Source organism: Oncorhynchus clarkii, chromosome 9 (assembly GCF_045791955.1).
Source record: "Oncorhynchus clarkii lewisi isolate Uvic-CL-2024 chromosome 9, UVic_Ocla_1.0, whole genome shotgun sequence".
Classification (NCBI taxonomy): Eukaryota; Metazoa; Chordata; class Actinopteri; order Salmoniformes; family Salmonidae; genus Oncorhynchus; species Oncorhynchus clarkii.
Window position 1 is genome coordinate 54,046,254 of NC_092155.1, and position 24,232 is coordinate 54,070,485.

Below are 24,232 nucleotides of genomic sequence, written 5' to 3' on the forward strand. Positions count from 1 at the left end.
CTCCATAAATTGATTAAATCATTCTGATTTGAATTTATTATAATGATGATTTGATGATTATTTTTATTTGTAAACATTTCGTTTTTCCAATGGCTGTCTAAGGCTCAGACAGTCAATCTAGGGATATAGTACCAATATTCTGGTCAAATTGTACTGTCAGGGTGTGCAAGCGGAGGGGTTGCAGGGAGGGATACGAGCGTCAAGCTCGGCAGTGGCAGCATCCATCCATCCATCCACCCCCTCCCTCTCCTATCCGTCGCATAGAACAGCCCATTTTAATGTTGCAATCACCTTAGGACGATTGCGGTTAGCGAGGTATCTTTTCAGCATGTAGACCCAAATTTTTGCTTAACTATTGGAGTTTATGCTGTATTATCAGACAAAAAATAACAGCAACGAGAAACATTGGGAACAACGACAAGAACAGTAGGCCTAATAATATCAAATAGCTACCTGCAGTCCATAACCCTTCATTTATGCAAACACGCTAATATCTACCCTTTCATTTTCTTCAGCATTAGAGGAATTCCACATAGGCCTAGACGTCTGCACAATTTTGTGCTTTACATTTTTATATGCTGACCAGAAACAACAGATGGGACATCACGTCGGTATACATCCCTCAAACGTTTTTTTCTCTGTCGGATTTGAAGTGAATTTGAAAGTGAAGAACATAGGATTCTCTATTTTTCTAAACTCCCAGTTTACGTCCTTGGACATGGCCGGGTGAGTAGTTTAATTCCGTTCAATTGTATTATATTATAATGATAGGCTAAGGATAATATTGACTCAAAATGCCTCGTGATATTTGAATGGCCTGTGAAAATGTCGATGATGTGCACCATTTATTTATATTATTACTATACCTTTCTCGCTAGAGGGCTATTGATATATTATGGGACTGGTAGGCTAATACTGACTACTCCATGAGATAAAACGTAGCCTATTCATGCATCCAACACTGAACATACAGTGGCTACATTACCTTTATCAATATGAAATGCTATAAAACATTTATCAGTTATCTAGGTAGGCTACATTAATGTTGTGGGCAACAGGAATAGATTATGATTATGATCATGATTATGAAGCACTGGCATCTGGAATATCTAGAATCCCGATTTGTCGTATTCTGGGAATAGGGTATAGGCCTACCGGTCACTACTATGATTTATGTCTGAATCCACAGGGATGAGTTATTCTGCAAATTAACAATAGCCGGTGTCAATCCGGTGTTAACCTTGCAGTAGCCTAGGCCAGCTCACGTATTAAATGTAGCACATTCACGCGGGTAGAATTTTATCGTTTTCCCACTATCAAGAAACGCAATATGTTCCAATCGTAAGTGCTGCAATTCCTCTGAAATCTGTTGCCTCGAAAATGTGTTCTTATTCATATTAGGTCCATCATACCCCATTCCACCTCTAGAAAATAAAAATAAAATCCGAATTTAAGAGAAGGTGTATAATTCCATGCTTTGGTGTTCATTTATATCGTAATGGAAGGATATCGTTGACAAAATAGATTTTTTGTGCAGACCAAGGTTAACAACTGATATCTGAAGGTTACAAGTAAAGGGCACGGTTGATTTTTGACAATGTACTACTACAATAATACAGGCTCCGTGTTGCAAGGAAAGGGATGCTTTTTTAAAGTATGATATATACACAGCTATGGTTCCATTCGCTCTTTGATACTGTGGAAATATAAGAACATCTTAGTATAATGCTTCGTGCCACGATGGAGGTACTTGTACCCTCGCATCACTCCGAGGAGAGTATCTCTGAATCACAGATCGCTGAGCATCATGGCTGTGCGCGTCGCCTTGGTAAAACCCATTCTAGACATGGATTGGCTATTTCCATAGGAGCGTGACGACGCTCATTCAGAAGGCGGTACTGCGAGAACAAATATATTCTAGAAATATGTTTACAGTTTGTGTTTAACCTTAAAAATGTTCCTTGGATTTTGATGATTCCTGGGGGCATATAGTAGGCCTAATTTGTCATGTATTGATGAAATAGCATCGAGGGAATAACATTCTCTGTTTGAAGATGATTAAGAGAGGAGGTTATTATGCAAACGTAAATAATTATACAAAGTTTAGAAAAGTGTAGCATTAGCAGGCTAAAAGCTTGTCAAATTCATTATGGCCAAAATAATCAGCAAATCCCATACACACCATCGGATTATTTGCGTAGGCCTTTAAACCATTGACTATGAAGTATAAAACCACAAGGAAATGTAAAGATTTCTTTGTAATGATTACAATTTTAAGTCACAATTCAATGATATGACTTGGAGTCATAGATAAATAACAGTATCAGTCTTATAAAGATATTGTATATTTGCATGTGTTTTCATCCCAATGCCTTTCTCCTTAATTTTTTTAGTATGAGCATTCAGGATGGTTACGTATGTCCCCATGATCAGAGAGCCAACCCACTGTTAAGTTGTTTCAAGCCAGAGAGGCCTTAACCTCCCAAATCAATAAACTCAAAATCAATAGTCCTCTTATAAATAAGTTATGGTGTCTGTTTTTTTGTTTTGTTTGTTTCTTCTCCCAGTGAAGGGGGTGTGGGATTCCAGCAACTCCTATTGGGTCATTAGGAATTCTCTTTGATGCAAATGATAGATCGTATTTTCATGACATGGTGACATCCTGCCAAGACCTTGAATTCCTTACAATCTGAGAGTTATTTTGAGACCTGGGTTTATAGTCTTTTAAGGGGACTAATAGTTATTGTTCTCTATTGGCAAATGTTCACAATTTGATTTATAGATAGGTTTGAATTATGAAAGAATATTCTCTACAAAACCCCTTTTCTCCAGCCTCTAGGTGAATCCACCTTCTGAAGCATCTTTCTCTTTACACTCAAACGCTTGAGCTCTTCTTTTTATTTCTCTCCTTACAAATATCTGGCTCTATGGATTGGTATCCTCCCTATCATTTAGCTTGATGCCCTTTTCTCTTCTGAGGTTGTGAGAAACATCAGATTAAGGTCTCTGGTGGAATAAACCACCATCAAATCACACAACAAAAACATTTCCATATGTTCTTCCACACATGCCTTGATATGGAGAATCATAGAAGGGGAAAAGGAGGGAGTGGCATGGGGGAACATTAATCTAAAAATCACATAGTCAAGCATACCTACCCTGGCCAAGGCACTAAAGGAGTCCATCAGAAAATCATTGTTTTTTGAAGAATCAACACATTTCTATAACCACACATTATCATGGGGGACTTAGCCAATAGCTCGGTGGAGTTCAAACCCAAGAAGCGAGGTAGTGGAGGGGGAATGGAGGTCAACCATGCAGGGGACTTCGGGGCTACCCTGGAGGACCTGCGGGACCTTATGGAGCTGAGGGGTGCAGAAGCCATTCAGAAGATCCAGGAGAACTACACGGACACAGAGGGCCTCTGTCAGAGACTGAAGACCTCCCCAGCCGATGGTGAGAGTCTCACTCAGACACATCACTCTCAGAGTGACATACTTCACTTGTAACACAAGATGCACATTATTAGTCCACCTTACTAATCAAATTCAAACCAATATGTTAAATCAACTGAATTGTTTATGAAGAACCAGTTGATGATATTGTATGCCGTAGCGCCACTGCCATTGTGTTTGCATAGACGGTTTCTACTTTACTCAATGTCATCATTTGTACTGTCCTCATCCGTCTGGTTTTCTATCTGTATTTTTGTATTCCCAACCCAGTCTGCCCGAACATGCTTTCATGTCGTTGCTAAGCTACAAAAGCATCAGCAATCTGGTGGGTGTGAGGCAGAGACAGACACCTCCTCTCATTCATCCTCCAGCAAACATCAAATCGGCCCGAGGAGAGATGCTCAAAGCTATAAGAGCATTTCATGTTTTCAGCATAATTACTTTATTTTCACTATTATAGTTTCAAATTATGTAATTGAAAAAAAACTCTGATGACCTTAAATTATACAAGTGCCTTACTGTTTTTCACCATATCATCTTAAACAGGGATTTTTGCTTATACTGTTGAGTAGAATGGGGTCTTTCCAATTAATGTCGATTTCAGTTTCAATTTACTTCAGTGGAAATTACTAAGTAAAGAGCAAAGGAGTCTCATTTGTATTTGCATTTTTAAGAACAATTTTAAATATTCCTGTTTTTACAATTTAACACACCTCTAATATCTATAAACTTTTATAATGATTACAAAACAATGTTTTATAATTCAATAGAAATACATGTTTCAATAATCAAATCAAATGTTATTGGTCACGTACACAGATTTGCTGATGTAATCGCAGGTGCAGTGAAATGCTTTCTAGCTCCAACAGTGCAGCAATACCTTGCAATAATAAAACAAAACAATACACACATAATCCAGAAAAATTAAGAAATTACCAAACATCAAAACGAGCAGTGTCAGATACCGGACTATAAATATATATACATATAATATCCTAAAGTTATTTCCAGGTGTAGGTAATAATGAAATAAACGTTCTGAGGAAATAATATAATAAATGACCCCCCCAAAAAATTATAGTAAATACTGCAAAGTTGGCTAGGAGCTAGAAACAGAGTGATCATGTCTGTCGGCACCATCTTGTTAGAGAGATCAATATACATTTGTTCATGAACCTTTCATTACCATAGAAATGGCAAGAATATTGTCTGAATTAGTAAAAGGGGAATTTTCACAGAGTTTCCATTCAGATAAATGATTCATTTGCATATCTCCTTAACCTGAGATGTCGCTACTCACGTGTCTTTTTATCATCAGACTGTTTCACACAATTTCTGAACTTGGTCAAGGTCAAATGGAGTTCTGTGTGCAGTGCAGGCCTAGCTCTGGTTATAGTTTTGACTACCCGACGAAATGGGATTGTGTGAAAAAGAAACAGTTAAAGAGAGAAGGAGAGAAAGAGATACAGAGAGAGTGATTACTGGGTTGCCAGTAGCAGCAGGTGACGTTTGGCAGGGAAGGACATGAGGAGTGTGTGACAGTCTGCCTAAGTGTACTTGCCAGAGCACACACGCCACAGAGAAGCAGACACACTGACTTAGCCATCTGTGCTGTTCCCACCCCATCTATCTCACTTCACCAAGAGAGCACCCAGCACTCAAACATGTATGTCTGTCATATGATGCATGTGAGTGAGTCTATTGACATGTACATTTACAGAAATAATTGAATGATGCCTTATGCTGTGTTCTGTCTGCTCTATTTTAGACATTTTGATAGCACTTTATTTGAATGCTCTGTCATAATGCCTACACAAGGCTATAAGAAACATGGCCTATACTGTCATTTTCTCAAGTTCTATGACCATGTCCAATATAATGTAATGACTGTTTATGACAACAGTATTTCACAAGGCCAGTTTCTAATATGAACCTGTAAATCATGATGCACTGAAACTCAACAGATTCATGTCAGAGACCTGCAATTTGACAAATGCTTCGTCTAATGTAGGCATCCTGACATAACTACCTCCCTTACCTTCTGAATTCACGCAAGACTTTAATGCCCTCTAATAGCGTTTTACATTAAATCCAGTGAGGTGAATGAAGGGATGTTCAGTAGCAGTATTCCCTCTCCTCTAGGCCTATCGGACAATCCGTCAGACCTGGAGAAGCGTGGCCAGGTGTTTGGCCAGAACTTTATCCCTCCTAAGAAAGCCAAGTCGTTCCTGGAGCTGGTCTGGGAGGCTCTACAGGATGTCACTCTCATCATCCTGGAGATAGCTGCCATCATCTCCCTCGCACTGTCCTTCTACCAACCACCCGGAGAGGAGAGCGAAGGTAGGTTTGACTGATTATCCAGGTATTGAACTTGGGCTTTCCGCATGCCTTAAGAAAGCATTAGCCCTCTGAGCTAATGCCTCAATATTACCTCTGGGAGCGAACCCAAGTTTTCAGTTCTATCAGTTAAGGTAACTCATCAGATGAGCAGAGTTCTGTCTTTCCTAAATACTCTGCCCCCTCTCTTTCTCTGTCTCTCTCTGTCATCTTTCTCTCTCCCTCTCTCTCTGCAGCGTGTGGGAACATGGCATCCGGTGCAGAGGATGAGGGCGAAGCAGAGGCTGGCTGGATCGAGGGCGCAGCCATCTTGTTGTCCGTAGTCTGTGTGGTGCTGGTGACGGCCTTCAATGACTGGAGCAAGGAGAAACAGTTCCGGGGACTGCAGAGCCGCATCGAGCAGGAGCAGCGATTCGCCGTGATGCGGAACGGCACCGTCATCCAGATCCCCGTGGCCGAAATGGTGGTCGGGGATGTGGCCCAAATCAAATATGGTCAGTCCAGGATCAGGAGAGGTCACCTGTGTAGTATACCTGGTTAGACTATCTACATAGCTACCTGTGTAAAGCGCATTTGTGGCATTTGTGGTCCTTATAACAGCAACCATATAATTCATTAAACATATCTGGTATTGTGTATACTTTTATTAAGCAGTTATAACGATGTTTGGATCTTTATAATTCCTTATAGATCCTTATAAGTCTCTGGTCCCATGTGTCCTCCTGCATCCCGCTCCCACACAGGCGATCTCCTTCCTGCTGATGGGATACTGATACAGGGAAATGACCTGAAGATCGATGAGAGCTCGCTGACAGGAGAGTCTGACCATGTAAAAAAGTCTGTTGACAAGGACCCTATGTTGCTGTCTGGTGAGTTGTTTGCATATAATACAGTAGTTATGTTACAGTTGGGCGACAGAGGCCATGCTAGGGGTGTTTGCCTCTGTGCAGTGTGTGTGTGTGTGTTCTAGGTGCTTTCTTAAGCGTGTTCTTTTGTTTCTTGTACGTGCCTACGTGTGACTGATGAGCTGCCTGAGTGAATGTCCTGTCTAATGTGTCCGTATGCTGGTTGTAATGCCGAGAGGGGAAATCTCATTGCCTCTCCCAGTAAGAGAGTGACTCCTACCTGTTCCATGGATCCTGACAGGGCTAATCGGATGGTAGCCCCTGGTCAGCTTCCTGAGCATCGGGTCATGGCTCCATTCGACCCACAGGACACCCTCTCTCATCCTTTTCCCAATAAGGATACTCGGAACTGGACTTTGCTACTCACTCCATAGGTCCATTGCCTGGCTAGGCCTATGCAGAGATCTAAAAGAAGAGCGTGATATTGTGATCATGGTGTAGCAGCCTCATCCACATTGCTGTAATGGCGCAGAATAACAAATATTTAACGTTTTTAGATGCAGGTTAAGAAATATGTACGATACAATTGGTCAGTTATTTCATCATGATGTTTTTTTTCCGGTATGTACCTGTCACGCTTACATACATCACTTGATGTTTGGGCCACAGGATACTGGATGATTGCAGGAGAATGTATCAGTTCCAGTTGAAATACATTAGCTTTACCTGCTCCGACCATCTACATGCTGTGGTTTAGTGCACATATTCATAACAGTCTCAAGCCATTGCATATTTAAGCAATCACAAACATTAAACAGATTTAGCAGTATTCTGCACTATTACTGATTGTTCTTTCTCACAGAGGGCTATTCCACTCCCTGGTATTAGGGTATGTGAACAGTGTTATTGAGCAACCCCTGGTCTCTTGTGATAGAGTAGTTTAATTAATGGGAACATAATGAAGCTCTGCTGCACAAAAGTAATTAGATCACCGGTCAGTAGGAAAAACAGAGGAAAGTGACCTTACACAGTGATTAAAAAAGACAAACTACATTAGCCACAGATTATTGAGTGTAATTCTGCATTGACACTGGATTCGAACCTGCGTTCCTAACGGCACACCTCACTCAAGCCAACCAAGAAGCTAGCTTGTCACTCCAGGAATGAGAGTTGGCTTTTAGGTTTTTAGGGAAGATGACATTACTGTGTAATGTTAACTCAGTCGTCCACTATATCTACACTAAACAAAAATATAAACGCAACATGTAAAGTGTTGGTCCCATGTTTCATGAGCTGAAATAAAAGATCCCCTGAATTTTCCATACGCACAAAAAGTTTATTTCACTCCAATGCTGTGCACAAATTTGTTTACATCCCTGTCAGTGAGCATTTATCATTTGTCAAGATGATTCATCCACCTGACAGGTGTGGCATATCAAGAAACTGATCAAACAGCATAATCAGTACACAGGTGCCCCTTGTGCTAGGGACAATAAAAGGCCACTCTAAAATGTGCAGTTTTGTCAACCAACACAATGCCACATATGTCTCAAGTTTTGAAGGAGCGTGCAATTGGCATGCTGACTGCAGGAATGTCCACCAGGAATGTTAATTTCTCTACCATAAGCCGCATCCAACGTTGTTTTTGAGAATTTGGCAGTACAGTGCCTTCAGAAAGTATTCATACCCCTTGACTTATTCCACATTTTGTTCTGTTACAGCTTGAATTCATTGGTTTTCTCCACCATCTACACGCAATACACCATACTGACAAAGTCAAAACACGTTTTTTGAAATGTTTGCAAATGTATTGAAAATGAAATACAGAAACATCAATTTACTCAGGGTATTCACACCCCTGTTAGATTCACCTTTGGCATTGATTACAGATGTGAGTCTTTAACAGCTTTGACACACGGATTGTACAATATTTGCACATTATAATTTGTAAAGTTGGTTGTTGACCTGTTGACATTTTCACACCGACTTAAGTCTACACTGTAACTAGGCCACTCAGAAACATTCAATGTCGTCTTGGTAAGCAACTCCAGTGTATATTTGGCCTTGTCTTTTAGGTTATTGTCCTGCTGAAAGGTGAATTCATATCCCAGTGTCTGGTGGAAAGCAGACTGAACCAGATTTTCCTCTAGGATTTTGCCTGTCCTTAATGAATACAAGCATACCCATAACATGATGCAGCCACTACTAAGCTTGAAACTATGGCGAGTGGTACTCAGTAATGTGTTTTATTGGATTTGCCCCAAACATAACACTTTGTATTCATGCCAAATTTTTTGTAGTATTACTTCAGTGCCTTGTTACAAACAGGATGCATATTTTGGAATATTTTTATTCTGTACAGGCTTCTTTCTTTTCACTCTGTTAGTTAGTATTGTGGAGTAACTACAATGTTGTTGATCCATGCTCAGTTTTCTCCTATCACAGCCATTAAACTCTAACTGTTTTAAAGTCGCCATAGTGAAATCACTGAGCGGTTTCCTTCCTCTCTGGAAACTGAGTTCAGAAGGACTCCTGTATATTTGTAGTGACTCTATGTATTGATACACCATCCAAAGTGTAATTAATAACTTCACCATGCTCAAGGGGATATTCAAAGTCAGCTTTTTGTATTTTTACCCATCCATCAATAGGTGCCCTTCTTTGCGAGGCATTGGAAAACCTCGCTGGTCTTTGTGGTTTAATCTGTGTTTGAAATCCAGATAATTGTATGTGTGGGGTACAGAGATGAGGTAGTCATTAAAAAATCTTGATAAACACTACTATTGCACACAGAGTAAGTCCATGCAACTTATTATGTGACTTGTTAAGCAAATTTTTACTCCTGAACTTATTTAGGCTTGCCATAACAAAGGGGATGAATACTTATTGACTCAATACATTTCAGTTTTAAATTTTTAATTAATAAAAACATTTAAAAAACATAATTCCACTTTGACATTATGGGGTATTGTGTGTAGGCCAGTGACACAAAATCTCAATTGTATCCATTTTAAATTCAGGCTGTAAGACAACAAAATGTGGAAAAAGTCCAGGAGTGTGAATACTTTCTGTACGTCTAACCGGTCTCACAACTGCAGACCATGGCGTCGTGTGGGTGAGCGGTTTGCTGATGTCAACGTTGTGAACGAAGTGCCCCATGGTGGCAGTGGTCTTATGTTATGCACAGACATACCGTGATGAGATCCTGAGGTCCATTCTGAGGCCCTTTTTAAGGTATCTGGAAATACATATCTGTATTCTCAGTCATGTGAAACCCATAGATTAGGGCCAAATTAATTTATTTCAATTGACTGATTTTCTCATATGAACTGTAACTCAGTAAAATCTTTGAAATTGTTGCATGTTAGATTTATATTTTTGTTCAGTATACATCCTAGAAATAAACACTTTTGAAAACATGATTTTTCTGCAATAACAATCTTTGAACAGCATATCAATGCAAACAATATTTATGGACATTTACTCTTCTGTTTTAGGTGCCATATACACTGCTCAAAAAAATAAAGGGAACACTTAAACAACACAATGTAACTCCAAGTCAATCACACTTCTGTGATATCAAACTGTCCACTTAGGAAGCAACACTGATTGACAATCAATTTCACATGCTGTTGTGCAAATGGAATAGACAACAGGTGGAAATTATAGGCAATTAGCAAGACACCCCCAATAAAGGAGTGGTTCTGCAGGTCGGGACCACAGACCACTTCTCAGTTCCTATGCTTCCTGGCTGATGTTTTGGTCACTTTTGAATGCTGGCGGTGCTTTCACTCTAGTGGTAGCATGAGACGGAGTCTACAACCCAAACAAATGGCTCAGGTAGTGCAGCTCATCCAGGATGGAACATCAATGCGAGCTGTGGCAAGAAGGTTTGCTGTGTCTGTCACCGTAGTGTCCAGAGCATGGAGGCACTACCAGGAGACAGGCCAGTACATCAGAAGACATGGAGGAGGCCGTAGGAGGGCAACAACCCAGCAGCAGGACCGCTACCTCCGCCTTTGTGCAAGGAGGATGCAGGAGGAGCACTGCCAGAGCCCTGCAAAATGACCTCCAGCAGGCCACAAATGTGCATGTGTCCCCTCAAACGGTCAGAAACAGACTCCATGAGGGTGGTATGAGGGCCCGACGTCCACAGGTGGGGGTTGTGCTTACAGCCCAACACCGTGCAGGACGTTTTCATTTGCCAGAGAACACCAAGATTGGCAAATTCGCTACTGGCGCCCTGTGCTCTTCACAGATGAAAGCAGGTTCACATTGAGCACATGTGACAGACGTGACAGTCTGGAGACGCCATGGAGAACGTTCTGCTGCCTGCAACATCCTCCAGCATGACCGGTTTGGCGGTGGGTCAGTCATGGTGTGGGGTGGCATTTCTTTGGGAGGCCTCACAGCCCTCCATGTGCTCGCCAGAGGTAGCCTGACTGCCATTAGGTACTGAGATGAGATCCTCAGACCCCTTGTGAGACCATATGCTGGTGCGGTTGGCCCTGGGTTCCTTCTAATGCAAGGCAATGCTAGACCTCATGTGGCTGGAGTGTGTCAGCAGTTCCTGCAAGAGGAAGGCATTGATGCTATGGACTGGCCCGCCCGTTCCCCAGACCTGAATCCAATTGAGCATATCTGGGACATCATGTCTCGCTCCATCCACCAACGCCACGTTGCACCACAGACTGTCCAGGAGTTGGCGGATGCTTTAGTCCAGGTCTGGGAGGAGATCACTCAGGAGACCATCCGCCACCTCATCAGGAGCATGCCCAGGCGTTGTAGGGAGGTCATACAGGCACGTGGAGGCCACACACACTACTGAGCCTCATTTTGACTTGTTTTAAGGACATTACATCAAAGTTGGATCAGCCTGTAGTGTGGTTTTCCACTTTAATTTTGAGTGTGACTCCAAATCCAGACCTCCATGGGTTGATAAATTTGATTTCCATTGATAATTTGTGTGATTTTGTTGTCAGACCATTCAACTATGTAAAGAAAAAAGTATTTAATAAGAATATTTCATTCATTCAGATCTAGGATGTGTTATTTTAGTGTTCCCTTTATTTTTTTGAGCAGTGTATATATAAAGGTACTCTGTTTAATATAGTGTTGATGAGTTATTTCCATGCCTATTTATGAATTTCATCTGTGTGTCCCCTTAGGAACTCATGTGATGGAAGGCTCTGGAAAGATGCTGGTTACTGCTGTGGGGATCAACTCTCAAACTGGAATCATCTTCACTCTACTGGGGGCTGGAGAGGGTGATCAAGAAGAGGAGAAGAAAGACAAGAAAGGTAAGATAATAAGACATACTGAAAGTGTAATGTCTTTAAGATGTTGTTATCATTGGTATAAAAGCAAATATAGTAGCCTATATTTGAATCTCAATACATATAGCAGGGATGCTTAATATGGATATATACTGTACACGGATGTATTTACATATGATTGACTTGCAATGTCTGTTTCTTATACTGTATATACACAGAGACATGTATGTATCAAATAAATACATTTAAATTAAAATAAATCATGCATTGGCAGTTTCAATAGGTGTGTTGAAATGATGCTCCATTTAGCTGTGAGTCATTTAAGACCGGATGTTACTTCTGCTGAGAAAGAGAGAGCAGAGAGAGCATCACTGAGCTGTGCAGTGTATATTTACAGTACATAGGCAGAGACTTTCCTCCCTGTCTCCCTCTCCTTGATATGAAGAGAGTGGTAGCTAGCTAGCTGTTTAATAATTATATCCAGTAAAAGCATAGCAGTCTGCAGAGCGATCAATAATTGAATGGAAAGAGGGAGAGCAACATGGAGATGGGGTTACACAGACGGGGAAGCCTCTGGTTAGGACCAAACGTCACAATGTAGAACACAGAAAGATATGGTTTACTTATTTACTGCTCCTGAGGTCTCATTCACTCATTTTTATGCATTCCCTGTTTGTGTTGTTTCTGTTGCTCATTCTTTTTAGTGATTTGATTGTTTTTTGTCTCTTAATTTGATAAAATCTCTTATTGTCCCTGTCCCTATCTCAAATCCCAAACCACTATCCCGTCAGAGGGCAATAATACCCCTGCAGTCGAAGCAAAACAGATCAGCATCACGAATGGTAGGTGTTTCCCCTACTAGACTAGTTAGATTGGTGAAGGGATTTGCTAGAGATATTCCATGGGACTTCCATGGGAAATTGTGGGCCCCTAATGTAATTGGGGGAAAACTTACAAACTGTAAACATATTTTGAAAAGTATGTTTAACATAAAATTTCTTCACGTTTCTGTCACTTTCATTTTGTCTATTCATTTTCCCATTCAATTTTTACTCCTTTAGGGGGGTTAAAATGAGAGCCATGTTTGCCTCCTTATGTCTGTCACGTTCAGCTGTATCAGTCTAGATATTTCTCTCTCTCACTCAATCACAGGTAAGCAAGATGGGACATTAGAAAACAATCAGAACAAAGGTAAGAAACAGTGGGATTTCAAGGCAGATGAATCATCCCTCATTTCAAATAGGCTGCCATATATAAATCATTTGGGGAACTATACAAACAACAGATGGTATGAGGTAATCATTTATACCAAATATTTATATAGAACATTTTTACTTCTCGAATAAGATGAAAGCATTCTCTTGATTTATGTTGAAAACATCTTACCTGCACTTGTAAATGTGATAATAATGGATTGTATGTATACAACGCTTTTTATTAGGTCTCAAAGTGCTTAAAATTTAGGAGGCACTCCATGTTACAGTTGCATACTGTAGCACCAACCTGGGCGAAGCACGGCAGCCATTTTGTGCCGTAACACTCACCACACCTTTTGACATTCATCTAACCGTCCTAACCACTCCCTAACTTTGTGACAACCCCCAACCTTAGCCAAGAAACAGGATGAGGCTGTTGCCATGGAGATGCAGCCCCTGAAGAGCGCTGAAGGAGGGGAGGTGGAAGCAGAGAAGAAAAAGGGCAACGTGCCTAAAAAAGAGAAGTCTGTGCTCCAGGGCAAACTCACTAAACTGGCCGTGCAGATCGGGAAGGCAGGTGAGGGCTGACTCTAAGCATTCAGCATTCATAATCTCTTTTCTGCTGGCCTGCTTGTTCACTGTTCACCTAGTGGTTAGAGCGTTGGACCAGTAACCGGAAGGTTGCAAGTTCAAATCCCCGAGCTGACAAGGTACAAATCTGTCGTTCTGCCCCTAAACAGGCAGTTAACCCATTGTTCCTAGGCTGTCATTGAAAATAACAATTTGTTCTTAACTGACTTGCCTAGTTAAATAAAGGTATAAATAATTAAATACACCGCTGACAAACTCTTCACATCTTCTGTCCTCTTTCTCAGGTCTGGTCATGTCAGCCATCACAGTGATCATCCTGGTGATGTACTTTGTGATCGAGACCTTTGTGGTTCAGGGCCGGGAGTGGCTCACTGAGTGTACACCTGTCTATGTGCAGTACTTTGTCAAGTTCTTCATCATCGGCGTCACAGTGCTGGTGGTGGCTGTACCTGAAGGGCTGCCACTGGCTGTCACTATATCACTTGCCTACTCTGTCAAGGTGAGGGGAATAAGCTGTGTGTGTGTGTTGCTGCAGACATTAGGTGACATTATGTGACAATCATGTTAAATCACATTTTTGCTCAAATATCCCCCATGTGACAAAAACAAGGCGCGATTACACTATATATTGTGTATGCAGCTGAATTGTATTGTAGTTTCTCAGGTGTAGGCCTAACAGTAAGATTCCTCTCCGTCTGTTTCCTCCTGTTTCCCTATAGAAAATGATGAAGGACAATAACTTGGTGCGCCACCTAGATGCCTGTGAGACCATGGGCAATGCCACGGCCATCTGCTCTGACAAGACGGGCACCCTTACTACCAACCGCATGACCGTGGTGCAGGCCTACGCGGGCGACCAGCACTTCCACATGGTCCCACACCCTGACCAGATGAATCCTATGGTGCTGGACACACTTGTAAACGCCATAGCTGTCAACAGCGCCTACACCTCCAAGATTATGGTGAGAGGGTGGATTATGAAAGACAGATACTGTAGATACCTGCACACTGTTGAATGCTCCTACAGTTTTATTGTGACATATGTCTGCAGTGTGGAATGATAACGGGACACAGCTTTATTTGTTTCTGTTTATTCGGTTTAGTTGGACATTTGGATGGAAACTAATTTTGTTAATGTCAGCACAACATACAGTAGCTAAAACAATTCATAGAATTCAGAATGTACATACAAATTTACATACAAATGTTATCGTCTTACCTTTTCTTTTCCTTCTTGTCTTAGACTCATTTTGCCCAGTCTGTTCAGTAGGGGGGAAATAGTAACTTAATATTTGATCTGTTAGCCCCCAGATAAGGAGGGAGGCCTACCCAAGCAGGTGGGCAACAAGACAGAGTGTGCCCTACTTGGCTTCGTCCTGGACCTGAAGAGGGACTATGCCCCCGTGAGGGAACAGATCCCTGAGGAGAAGCTCTACAAGGTCTACACCTTCAACTCGGTGCGCAAGTCCATGAGCACAGTGGTGCAGTTGCCCGATGGATCCTTCCGCCTCTACAGCAAGGGGGCCTCTGAGATCCTGCTCAAGAAGTAAGTCTGACTCCGAGGCTTTACAAATAAAGTTGGATTTGATTTGAGGCTACAGCTTTGATAGAGAATGTGGTGGTGGTGCCCTTAAGATAAAGTTAGCCTTGAATGAGGTTTGACGAACAAAACAAAACGACTAACATTAATATTTTGCCCTAACATACAGAGCACCTGACTAGGGTGGCAAAAGAAGGGTATATTACTGGGAAGTAGCAATATCTAACACAATTTTGGTAACTTTCAAGGATTTCAAGGAATTTATCACTGGACATCTCGTGGCCTTTTTAGGTCCTTCAGATTATTACTGGTGTCTGTAATTATCTCTGGCCCTCTGTGTGGCCTTATTATATGTACAATATATAACATCATCTAATAAGATTATTTTAAATAACATGTCAAATAGAATGACAACTCTGTAAAACATCCTAAGTATAAACCATGAATTTAGTAAATACCTTTAGTGTTTAATCCTGGGCCATGCCACCATAAAATATATTTGAGTAATTTATTTTACAATGTCAATATGTCTTTGATGTAATTGTTGTGGTGCCAAACTGGTGGCAGACGTGAAAAAATAAATAGTTGTAAAAGTTGCATAGTTAATAAAAAACAATGCCATTGATTAGATGGTTATATAAAAAAAGAAATGCTATTTTCTCTTGAACCATATGGTCTATTCACTAGGAGCTCATGGACAATATGGACACAGATATAAAAAATGAATACTATATACTGTATGAATACTTAAAAGTTCAAGTATACTGTACATTTCCTGTAATTACCGGTAGCTTTGCAACCATAGTTCTGACTCTCTGTCTGGCAGGTGCTCCTCTATCATGGCTGGCGGTGGAGATCCGCGGGGTTTCCGCCCACGGGACAGGGATGAGATGGTGAAGAAGGTGATCGAGCCCATGGCCTGCGACGGCCTGCGCACCATCTGCGTGGCCTACAAGGACCTGCCGGCCAGCCCTGAGCCCGACTGGGAGGACGAGGCGGGCATCGTCAGCGACCTCATCTGTATCACCGTGGTGGGCATCGAGGACCCTGTCCGCCCAGAGGTAACCAAGACCTTACGCAGAGGGACGCTCTATTGCGGTGCAGTTGTTTACAGATGTAGGTAGAGATTTGGAGTGGAGTTTTTCCACAGGTATGACAATTGACTGTTTCTTGCTCTTCATTTCAAGTGAGTTATTCTGCAGATAAATGTCTAAATAAGTAAGATAGATATGAATTTAGGAATAAATAGGTATTGTTATACAACAGATATTGTTAAACAGCAGGTATAGGTATGGTTAGGTATGGGTGTAGTTAGGTATATGTGTAGTTAGGTATAGGTATGGTTAGGTATGGGTGTAGTTAGGTATATGTGTAGTTAGGTATAGGTATAGTTAGGTATGGGTGTAGTTAGGTATATGTTTAATTAGGTATAGGTATAGTTAGATATAGTTAGGTATAGGTGTAGTTAGGTATAGGTGTAGTTAGGTATAGGTATAGTTAGGTATAGTTAGGTATAGTTAGGTATAGTTAGGTATAGTTAGGTATAGTTAGGTATAGTTAGGTATAGTTAGGTATAGTTAGGTATAGTTAGGTATAGTTAGGTATAGTTAGGTATAGTTAGGTATAGTTAGGTATAGGTGTAGTTAGGTATAGTTAGGTATAGGTGTAGTTAGGTATAGTTAGGTATAGGTGTAGTTAGGTATAGTTAGGTATAGGTGTAGTTAGGTATAGGTATGGTTAGGTATGGGTGTAGTTAGGTATATGTGTAGTTAGGTATAGGTATAGTTAGGTATGGGTGTAGTTAGGTATATGTTTAATTAGGTATAGGTATAGTTAGATATAGTTAGGTATAGGTGTAGTTAGGTATAGGTGTAGTTAGGTATAGGTATAGTTAGGTATAGGTATAGTTAGGTATAGTTAGGTATAGTTAGGTATAGTTAGGTATAGTTAGGTATAGTTAGGTATAGTTAGGTATAGTTAGGTATAGGTGTAGTTAGGTATAGTTAGGTATAGGTGTAGTTAGGTATAGTTAGGTATAGGTGTAGTTAGGTATAGTTAGGTATAGGTGTAGTTAGGTATAGTTAGGTGTAGTTAGGTGTAGTTAGGTATAGTTAGGTGTAGTTAGGTCTAGGTATAGTTAGGTCTAGGTATAGTTAGGTCTAGGTATAGTTAGGTCTAGGTATAGTTAGGTCTAGGTATAGTTAGGTGTAGTTAGGTATAGGTATAGTTAGGTATAGGTGTAGTTAGGAATAGTTAGGTATAGGTGTAGTTAGGAATAGTTAGGTATAGGTGTAGTTAGGTATAGGTGTAGTTAGGTATAGGTGTAGTTAGGTATAGGTGTAGTTAGGTATAGGTGTAGTTAGGTATAGGTGTAGTTAGGTATAGGTGTAGTTAGGAATAGTTATTGTATAGGTATTGTAATCTCATATGTAACATAAATAATAAGTAGTATCGCAAACAGACTGGGATGCGACGACTAACAAGGAACTTTGCCGCAGGTGTTCGCATTTTTTGAGTTTCGGAAGGGGAGTGCACATTTGGACCATAGACTTGCCATAAGGATACAGAGGGGGAGGGGGGGCTATTTCGCTCCTTGTTCTAGTATATTTTCTAACACATCTGCCCCTAGAACATAATCAAGTGTCCAATGCAATTAAAAAATATTTCAGTTCTGCGTTTCTGAGATTATAGGTATTGTTATAATTGTAGTAAATATTCAGTGATTAAGCTGTACTTACATGCACATTAGCTAGTAAGAGGGTGTGCCAAGGCTTTATCAAAACCCAGCTGTCTTTTCTAACCAGGTCCCAGATGCTATCAAGAAATGCCAACGAGCAGGTATCACGGTGCGCATGGTGACAGGTGACAACATCAACACAGCACGAGCCATCGCTGCCAAGTGTGGCATCATCCAGCCAGGGGATGACTTCCTGTGTATAGACGGGAAGGAATTCAACCGACGAATCAGAAATGAGAAAGGAGAGGTAGAATTCATCATTCATGAATTGTTTGACACTTTTTAACCGACAAAAAAATAAAAGTGCCCTGATTCAGTTCCTTAGCTTGTTTTACATAGTGTTACATGACTCAACATTTTCTGTGGATACACAATCTTTCTTTCTTACAGGTTGAGCAGGAGCGCATTGATAAAGTTTGGCCCAAACTGAGAGTTCTGGCTAGGTCCTCACCTACAGACAAACATACACTGGTTAAAGGTGGGTCAGTGATTCTACACTCAAAACTACAGTATTCTTTTGTAAACCGTTTGTAAACCATGCAGATGCAGCATTTCCAATGAGACCTTAATCTCTCTGCAGGCATCATAGACAGCACCGTACTGGAACAGCGGCAGGTAGTGGCTGTGACAGGGGACGGGACAAACGACGGACCCGCCCTGAAGAAGGCCGATGTTGGCTTTGCCATGGTGAGACATCATGATGATGATGATGATGACAAATCTTTAGTCATTTTAGTAACTTTAGGAAAATATTAAGTCCCACACTTAAAGTTGCAGTCCGGGATCATAAGCACTAACAAATTTGTAACATATCATACAAAATGGTTGATGTAGTACACAATTGTGCACAATTTTCAGGGACCAGTTTTGGCTCGTGAGCACTGCTTTCAAACTACTGTGTGATATTATGCAAGACCTTTGGCGCATCACTTTAATAATACATTTCCCTACCTATTTACATTGTAGTTACATAGGCATGGTATGTACTGTGGTATTGTTACATTAGTTCTAACATAGTACTTACGGCTGTGTAACTATCATGCACTTACATAGGTATTAGTGACATGTTTTTTTATGTGAGACTTGTGCAAGCGGGGGAGGGGGGGGGTGAATTTAAAGTGGATTATTTTGGTGGCTCTGTGTAGGGGATCGCTGGTACTGACGTAGCCAAGGAAGCCTCTGACATCATCCTGACTGATGACAACTTCTCTAGCATTGTGAAGGCGGTCATGTGGGGACGTAACGTCTATGACAGCATCTCCAAGTTCCTCCAATTCCAGCTCACTGTCAACGTGGTGGCTGTCATTGTGGCCTTCACCGGCGCCTGTATCACACAGGTACTCACTCCATCTCTGACTCTCACACACTATACCACAGTACAGCACACCACAACACACCACAACACAATTCACTGTTGTGTAAAATCCAAATGGACCATTTAAGTAACTGTAGTAAATGATAAGATGTAGGTAACAGTCTATGATGGTGAGAGGCAGAGGGAGAAGTTTTGAAGCAAAATTAATTAAAATGATATCTACTTACCTCTTTTTCTCTCTCCTTCTCTCTTGCTGCTTCTCTTTTTACTTCTCCCTCTGCCTCTTTCCATCCCCCTCTCTCTACCTCTTTCTCCCTCTCTCCTTACATGTCCCTACCCCCTCCTCTCTCTCTCCTCCCTTCAGGACTCTCCTCTGAAGGCTGTCCAGATGTTGTGGGTGAACCTTATCATGGACACCTTTGCCTCCCTGGCCTTAGCCACCGAGCCGCCCACTGAGTCCCTGCTCCTGAGGAAGCCTTACGGCCGCAACAACCCCCTCATCTCCCGCACCATGATGAAGAACATCCTGGGCCATGCCATCTACCAGCTCACTATCATCTTCACCCTGCTGTTTGCGGGTACACACAAGGGAGGAGAAGGAGGAGGAGAGAGACTGGAAGTGGGAAGAGAATGGAGAAAAGGGGAGGAGGTGGAGGGGGGCTGCAGGTGGAGGTGGGGGACGGAGGCTGGAGTTGGGGAAACGGAGAGTGGGGTGTAGGTAATGGCAGTAGTGGGGAACAAGAAGGTTGAAGAAAAACAGTCATGGAACTGTGGTGCTCTATTTAGCTCATAGTATTTTACATGATCATTTAGTATACATTTGCTTGCCATTAAAGGGATAGTGTGTTTTGCTACTTATCCAGTCAGATGAACTCATGGATACCATTTTTATTATGAAGGAAGTTGTAGGTAGTTTTGCGAGCCAATGCTAACTAGCGTTAACGTAATCACTGGAAGTAGAAACTACCGTCAACTTCCTTCAAACTGCACGCAGAGACATAAAAAATGGCATCCATGACTTCATCTGACATTGGGTAAGTAGCAAAACAGCTTAATTTCCAGGATCTTGCACTATCGCTTTAACTAGAAAATACAGTGCCTTGCGAAAGTATTCGGCCCCCTTGAACTTTGCGACCTTTTGCCACATTTCAGGCTTCAAACATAAAGATATAAAACTGTATTTTTTGTGAAGAATCAACAACAAGTGGGACACAATCATGAAGTGGAACGACATTTATTGGATATTTCAAACTTTTTTAACAAATCAAAAACTGAAAAATTGGGCGTGCAAAATTTTACAGCCCCCTTAAGTTAATACTTTGTAGCGCCACCTTTTGCTGCGATTACAGCTGTAAGTCGCTTGGGGTATGTCTCTATCAGTTTTGCACATCGAGAGACTGACATTTTTTCCCATTCCTCCTTGCAAAACAGCTCGAGCTCAGTGAGGTTGGATGGAGAGCATTTGTGAACAGCAGTTTTCAGTTCTTTCCACAGATTCTCGATTGGATTCAGGTCTGGACTTTGACTTGGCCATTCTAACACCTGGATATGTTTATTTTTGAACCATTCCATTGTAGATTTTGCTTTATGTTTTGGATCATTGTCTTGTTGGAAGACAAATCTCCATCCCAGTCTCAGGTCTTTTGCAGACTCCATCAGGTTTTCTTCCAGAATGGTCCTGTATTTGGCTCCATCCATCTTCCCATCAATTTTAACCATCTTCCCTGTCCCTGCTGAAGAAAAGCAGGCCCAAACCATGATGCTGCCACCACCATGTTTGACAGTGGGGATGGTGTGTTCAGCTGTGTTGCTTTTACGCCAAACATAACGTTTTGCATTGTTGCCAAAAAGTTCAATTTTGGTTTCATCTGACCAGAGCACCTTCTTCCACATGTTTGGTGTGTCTCCCAGGTGGCTTGTGGCAAACTTTAAACAACACTTTTTATGGATATCTTTAAGAAAGGGCTTTCTTCTTGCCATAAAGGCCAGATTTGTGCAATATACGACTGATTGTTGTCCTATGGACAGATTCTCCCACCTCAGCTGTAGATCTCTGCAGTTCATCCAGAGTGATCATGGGCCTCTTGGCTGCATCTCTGATCAGTCTTCTCCTTGTATGAGCTGAAGGTTTAGAGGGACGGCCAGGTCTTGGTAGATTTGCAGTGGTCTGATACTCCTTCCATTTCAATATTATCGCTTGCACAGTGCTCCTTGGGATGTTTAAAGCTTGGGAAATCTTTTTGTATCCAAATCCGGCTTTAAACTTCTTCACAACAGTATCTCGGACCTGCCTGGTGTGTTCCTTGTTCTTCATGATGCTCTCTGCGCTTTTAACGGACCTCTGAGACTATCACAGTGCAGGTGCATTTATACGGAGACTTGATTACACACAGGTGGATTGTATTTATCATCATTAGTCATTTAGGTCAATATTGGATCATTCAGAGATCCTCACTGAACTTCTGGAGAGAGTTTGCTGCACTGAAAGTATAGGGGCTGAATAATTTTGCACGCCCAATTTTTCAGTTTTTGATTTGTTAAAAAAGTTTGAAATATCCAATAAATGTCGTTCCACTTCATGATTGTGTCCCACTTGTTGTTGATTCTTCACAAAAAAATAGTTTTATATCTTTATGTTTGAAGCCTGAAATGTGGCAAAAGGTCGCAAAGTTCAAGGGGGCCGAATACTTTCGCAAGGCACTGTATATATTCGACTACATGTGTCTCTTTCTATTGTCTGCTTATCCTTTTTGTGTTCCTCTCCATCTCAGGAGAAAAGATCTTCAACATTGATAGCGGACGCCACGCCCCTCTGCACTCTCCCCCTTCCGAGCACTACACGATCATCTTCAACACCTTTGTGCTCATGCAACTGTTCAACGAGATCAATGCCCGTAAGATCCACGGTGAAAGGAACGTTTTCGACGGCATATTCCACAACCCTATTTTCTGCAGTATTGTGCTGGGGACTTTTTTAATGCAGGTGAGAGGACCACAAGCTTTTACTTCTTATACGTTGTTTTCCCTTTACATTATAGCAATCCTAGTAATGTTATTCAACCATGACATATACCTAATAAATATTGACTACTTAATTATTGTCTCACAGGATACATGATACATGTATGTTGTGCTAACCAATGGCAACCACTTTTTGTGATCATATCTCTCTCGTCTTGTGTCTTATTCTGTACAGTTTGTGATTGTGCAGTTTGGGGGGAAACCTTTCAGCTGCACACCACTCAATGTGGAGCAGTGGCTGTGGTGTCTGCTCGTGGGAGTAGGAGAGCTGCTGTGGGGACAGGTACTTATGCTGGAGTTAACGTTGTTTGAATGTGTTAACCAATCTGTGGTCAAGACACAATTAAGGCCTTTGACATAGACAAACCCACATATCCATAACCCAGTCTTCAGTTGGCTTTGACACAAGGACTTGCTAGGACCAACCAGACCGAAACGGAAGTTGTGTTCTTCTTGTTCATCAACTAACGCTGACCCCTGACCCCAACAGCTCATCACCACGGTGCCTACCAGCCACCTGCCCTGTCTGAAGGAAGCGGGTCATGCGCTGGGTAAGGAAGAGATGATTGATGATGACATGGCAGATGATGAGCAAGAGATTGACCATGCTGAGAGGGAGCTACGTCGAGGGCAGATTCTCTGGTTCCGGGGCCTCAATCGTATTCAGACTCAGGTACAGTGCATTGGGCTCCACCATTCTCTGTCCCTTGTCTTTCCCTAACAAGGGCTCTCGTATGTGCTGTACTGTCCTACAAAGAGGAGTCTTTTCTGCTTGCCCGACTTATCTCTGTTAATACGTGTCTCTCTTTCTTCACCATGTGATGCCTTAATTTATTTCACTACACTTTGTTTTCCTATATTTATTGAAATACAATCATCTCTATTGTAACCTATCAGAGTCATTTTGATTACATCTCATGGTCATATTTCTCATTTTTTATCCTTCATCCTCATGTCATTGCGATTATCACAGATTCTGTCTTTATTTTTTATGTATCCTTAATCCTCGTCACTGTTACACAGGCAAGTCTTCAATGATCATACCTAATAATCATAACAACAAGTATATTAAATATATTACAAGAGTTCTAATTGTAGTCTGTCTCTTACTGAACCCAGCATCTAGGTGAGACACATGATGCTGATGTAATGCTAAATACAATAATTAACATTACCAGTCCATGTTTTGAGGGCAACATCATTGATTTAAAACAGACTTTGATTTTCTTTTAAAATGCCTTTTTGTATCTAAAACATGCTTTTAGATTCCTTCATTGTGGAACATGATCTCTACAAAACTACAAGTTCTACTTTACAATCCCTTTAAACGTGATTCATTCTGCCTGTTGCTTTCACAGCTCTCCAATATGCCCCACAGGGCCCCCTACCAATTGACATGAGGTACTTCAAGACTGTCATGTCCTCTCTGTAATATCCTCTCTTTCTCTCCAACAGATGGAGGTAGTGAGTACCTTCAAGAGAAGTGGTTCCTTTCAGGGTGCTGCGCGACGTCGCTCCTCAGTTCTCAGCCAACTCCATGACGTAACCAATATTTCTACTCCCACTCACGTAGTTCTCTCCACTGCCAATGCAACTGGTGCGCCTGGGAGTGAGTTTCTGCCATCCATTAACGGCACACAACAAAAAACAGTCCACTCACTATCATCAAAATGAGCATGTTGTATGTAGAAAATTGACCTTTGCCTGCCCAGAAATGCAATTAAGCATCAAAGATATGTGTGTTTGTCTGTGTGTGTGTTGTGGCGTGGGGGAGTCAACACTGATGTGCCTGACCGACTGACCTCTTCATTTGAGTTTTCCTCCTTTGTTCTGGATTATCTACCATCTCTATCTACATCATGTTTTAATTTGTTTAGTGACTGTGTGTCTATGTGTATATTTGTGGTTTTATTATTTGTT

The 24,232-nt window shown here is 41.4% G+C and overlaps 1 protein-coding gene across 7 annotated transcripts in view; it reads left to right on the forward strand.

The window, feature by feature from the left end:
* Positions 1-277: 277 nt before the first annotated feature.
* Positions 278-24,232, forward strand: part of LOC139416552 (plasma membrane calcium-transporting ATPase 3-like) — a 33,011-nt gene continuing 9,056 nt past the window's right edge. The window contains exons 1-21 of one of the 7 annotated variants that reach the window (XM_071165303.1): positions 298-726; positions 2,833-3,456; positions 5,597-5,794; positions 6,028-6,285; positions 6,535-6,660; positions 11,805-11,936; positions 12,704-12,754; positions 13,524-13,685; positions 13,984-14,198; positions 14,419-14,661; positions 15,004-15,245; positions 16,066-16,300; positions 18,044-18,223; positions 18,367-18,454; positions 18,557-18,663; positions 19,122-19,313; positions 19,656-19,869; positions 22,063-22,274; positions 22,488-22,595; positions 22,803-22,985; positions 23,768-23,854. In XM_071165303.1, coding sequence (XP_071021404.1) covers positions 3,240-3,456; positions 5,597-5,794; positions 6,028-6,285; positions 6,535-6,660; positions 11,805-11,936; positions 12,704-12,754; positions 13,524-13,685; positions 13,984-14,198; positions 14,419-14,661; positions 15,004-15,245; positions 16,066-16,300; positions 18,044-18,223; positions 18,367-18,454; positions 18,557-18,663; positions 19,122-19,313; positions 19,656-19,869; positions 22,063-22,274; positions 22,488-22,595; positions 22,803-22,985; positions 23,768-23,854 — 3,450 coding nt within the window. In that variant the 5' untranslated portion in view covers positions 298-726; positions 2,833-3,239. Of the gene's footprint in view, positions 727-2,801; positions 3,457-5,596; positions 5,795-6,027; positions 6,286-6,534; positions 6,661-11,804; positions 11,937-12,703; positions 12,755-13,523; positions 13,686-13,983; positions 14,199-14,418; positions 14,662-15,003; positions 15,246-16,065; positions 16,301-18,043; positions 18,224-18,366; positions 18,455-18,556; positions 18,664-19,121; positions 19,314-19,655; positions 19,870-22,062; positions 22,275-22,487; positions 22,596-22,802; positions 22,986-23,767; positions 23,922-24,232 lie in introns of those variants that run through there. The other 6 variants (XM_071165309.1, XM_071165307.1, XM_071165305.1 and 3 more) reach the window with 6 other exon arrangements.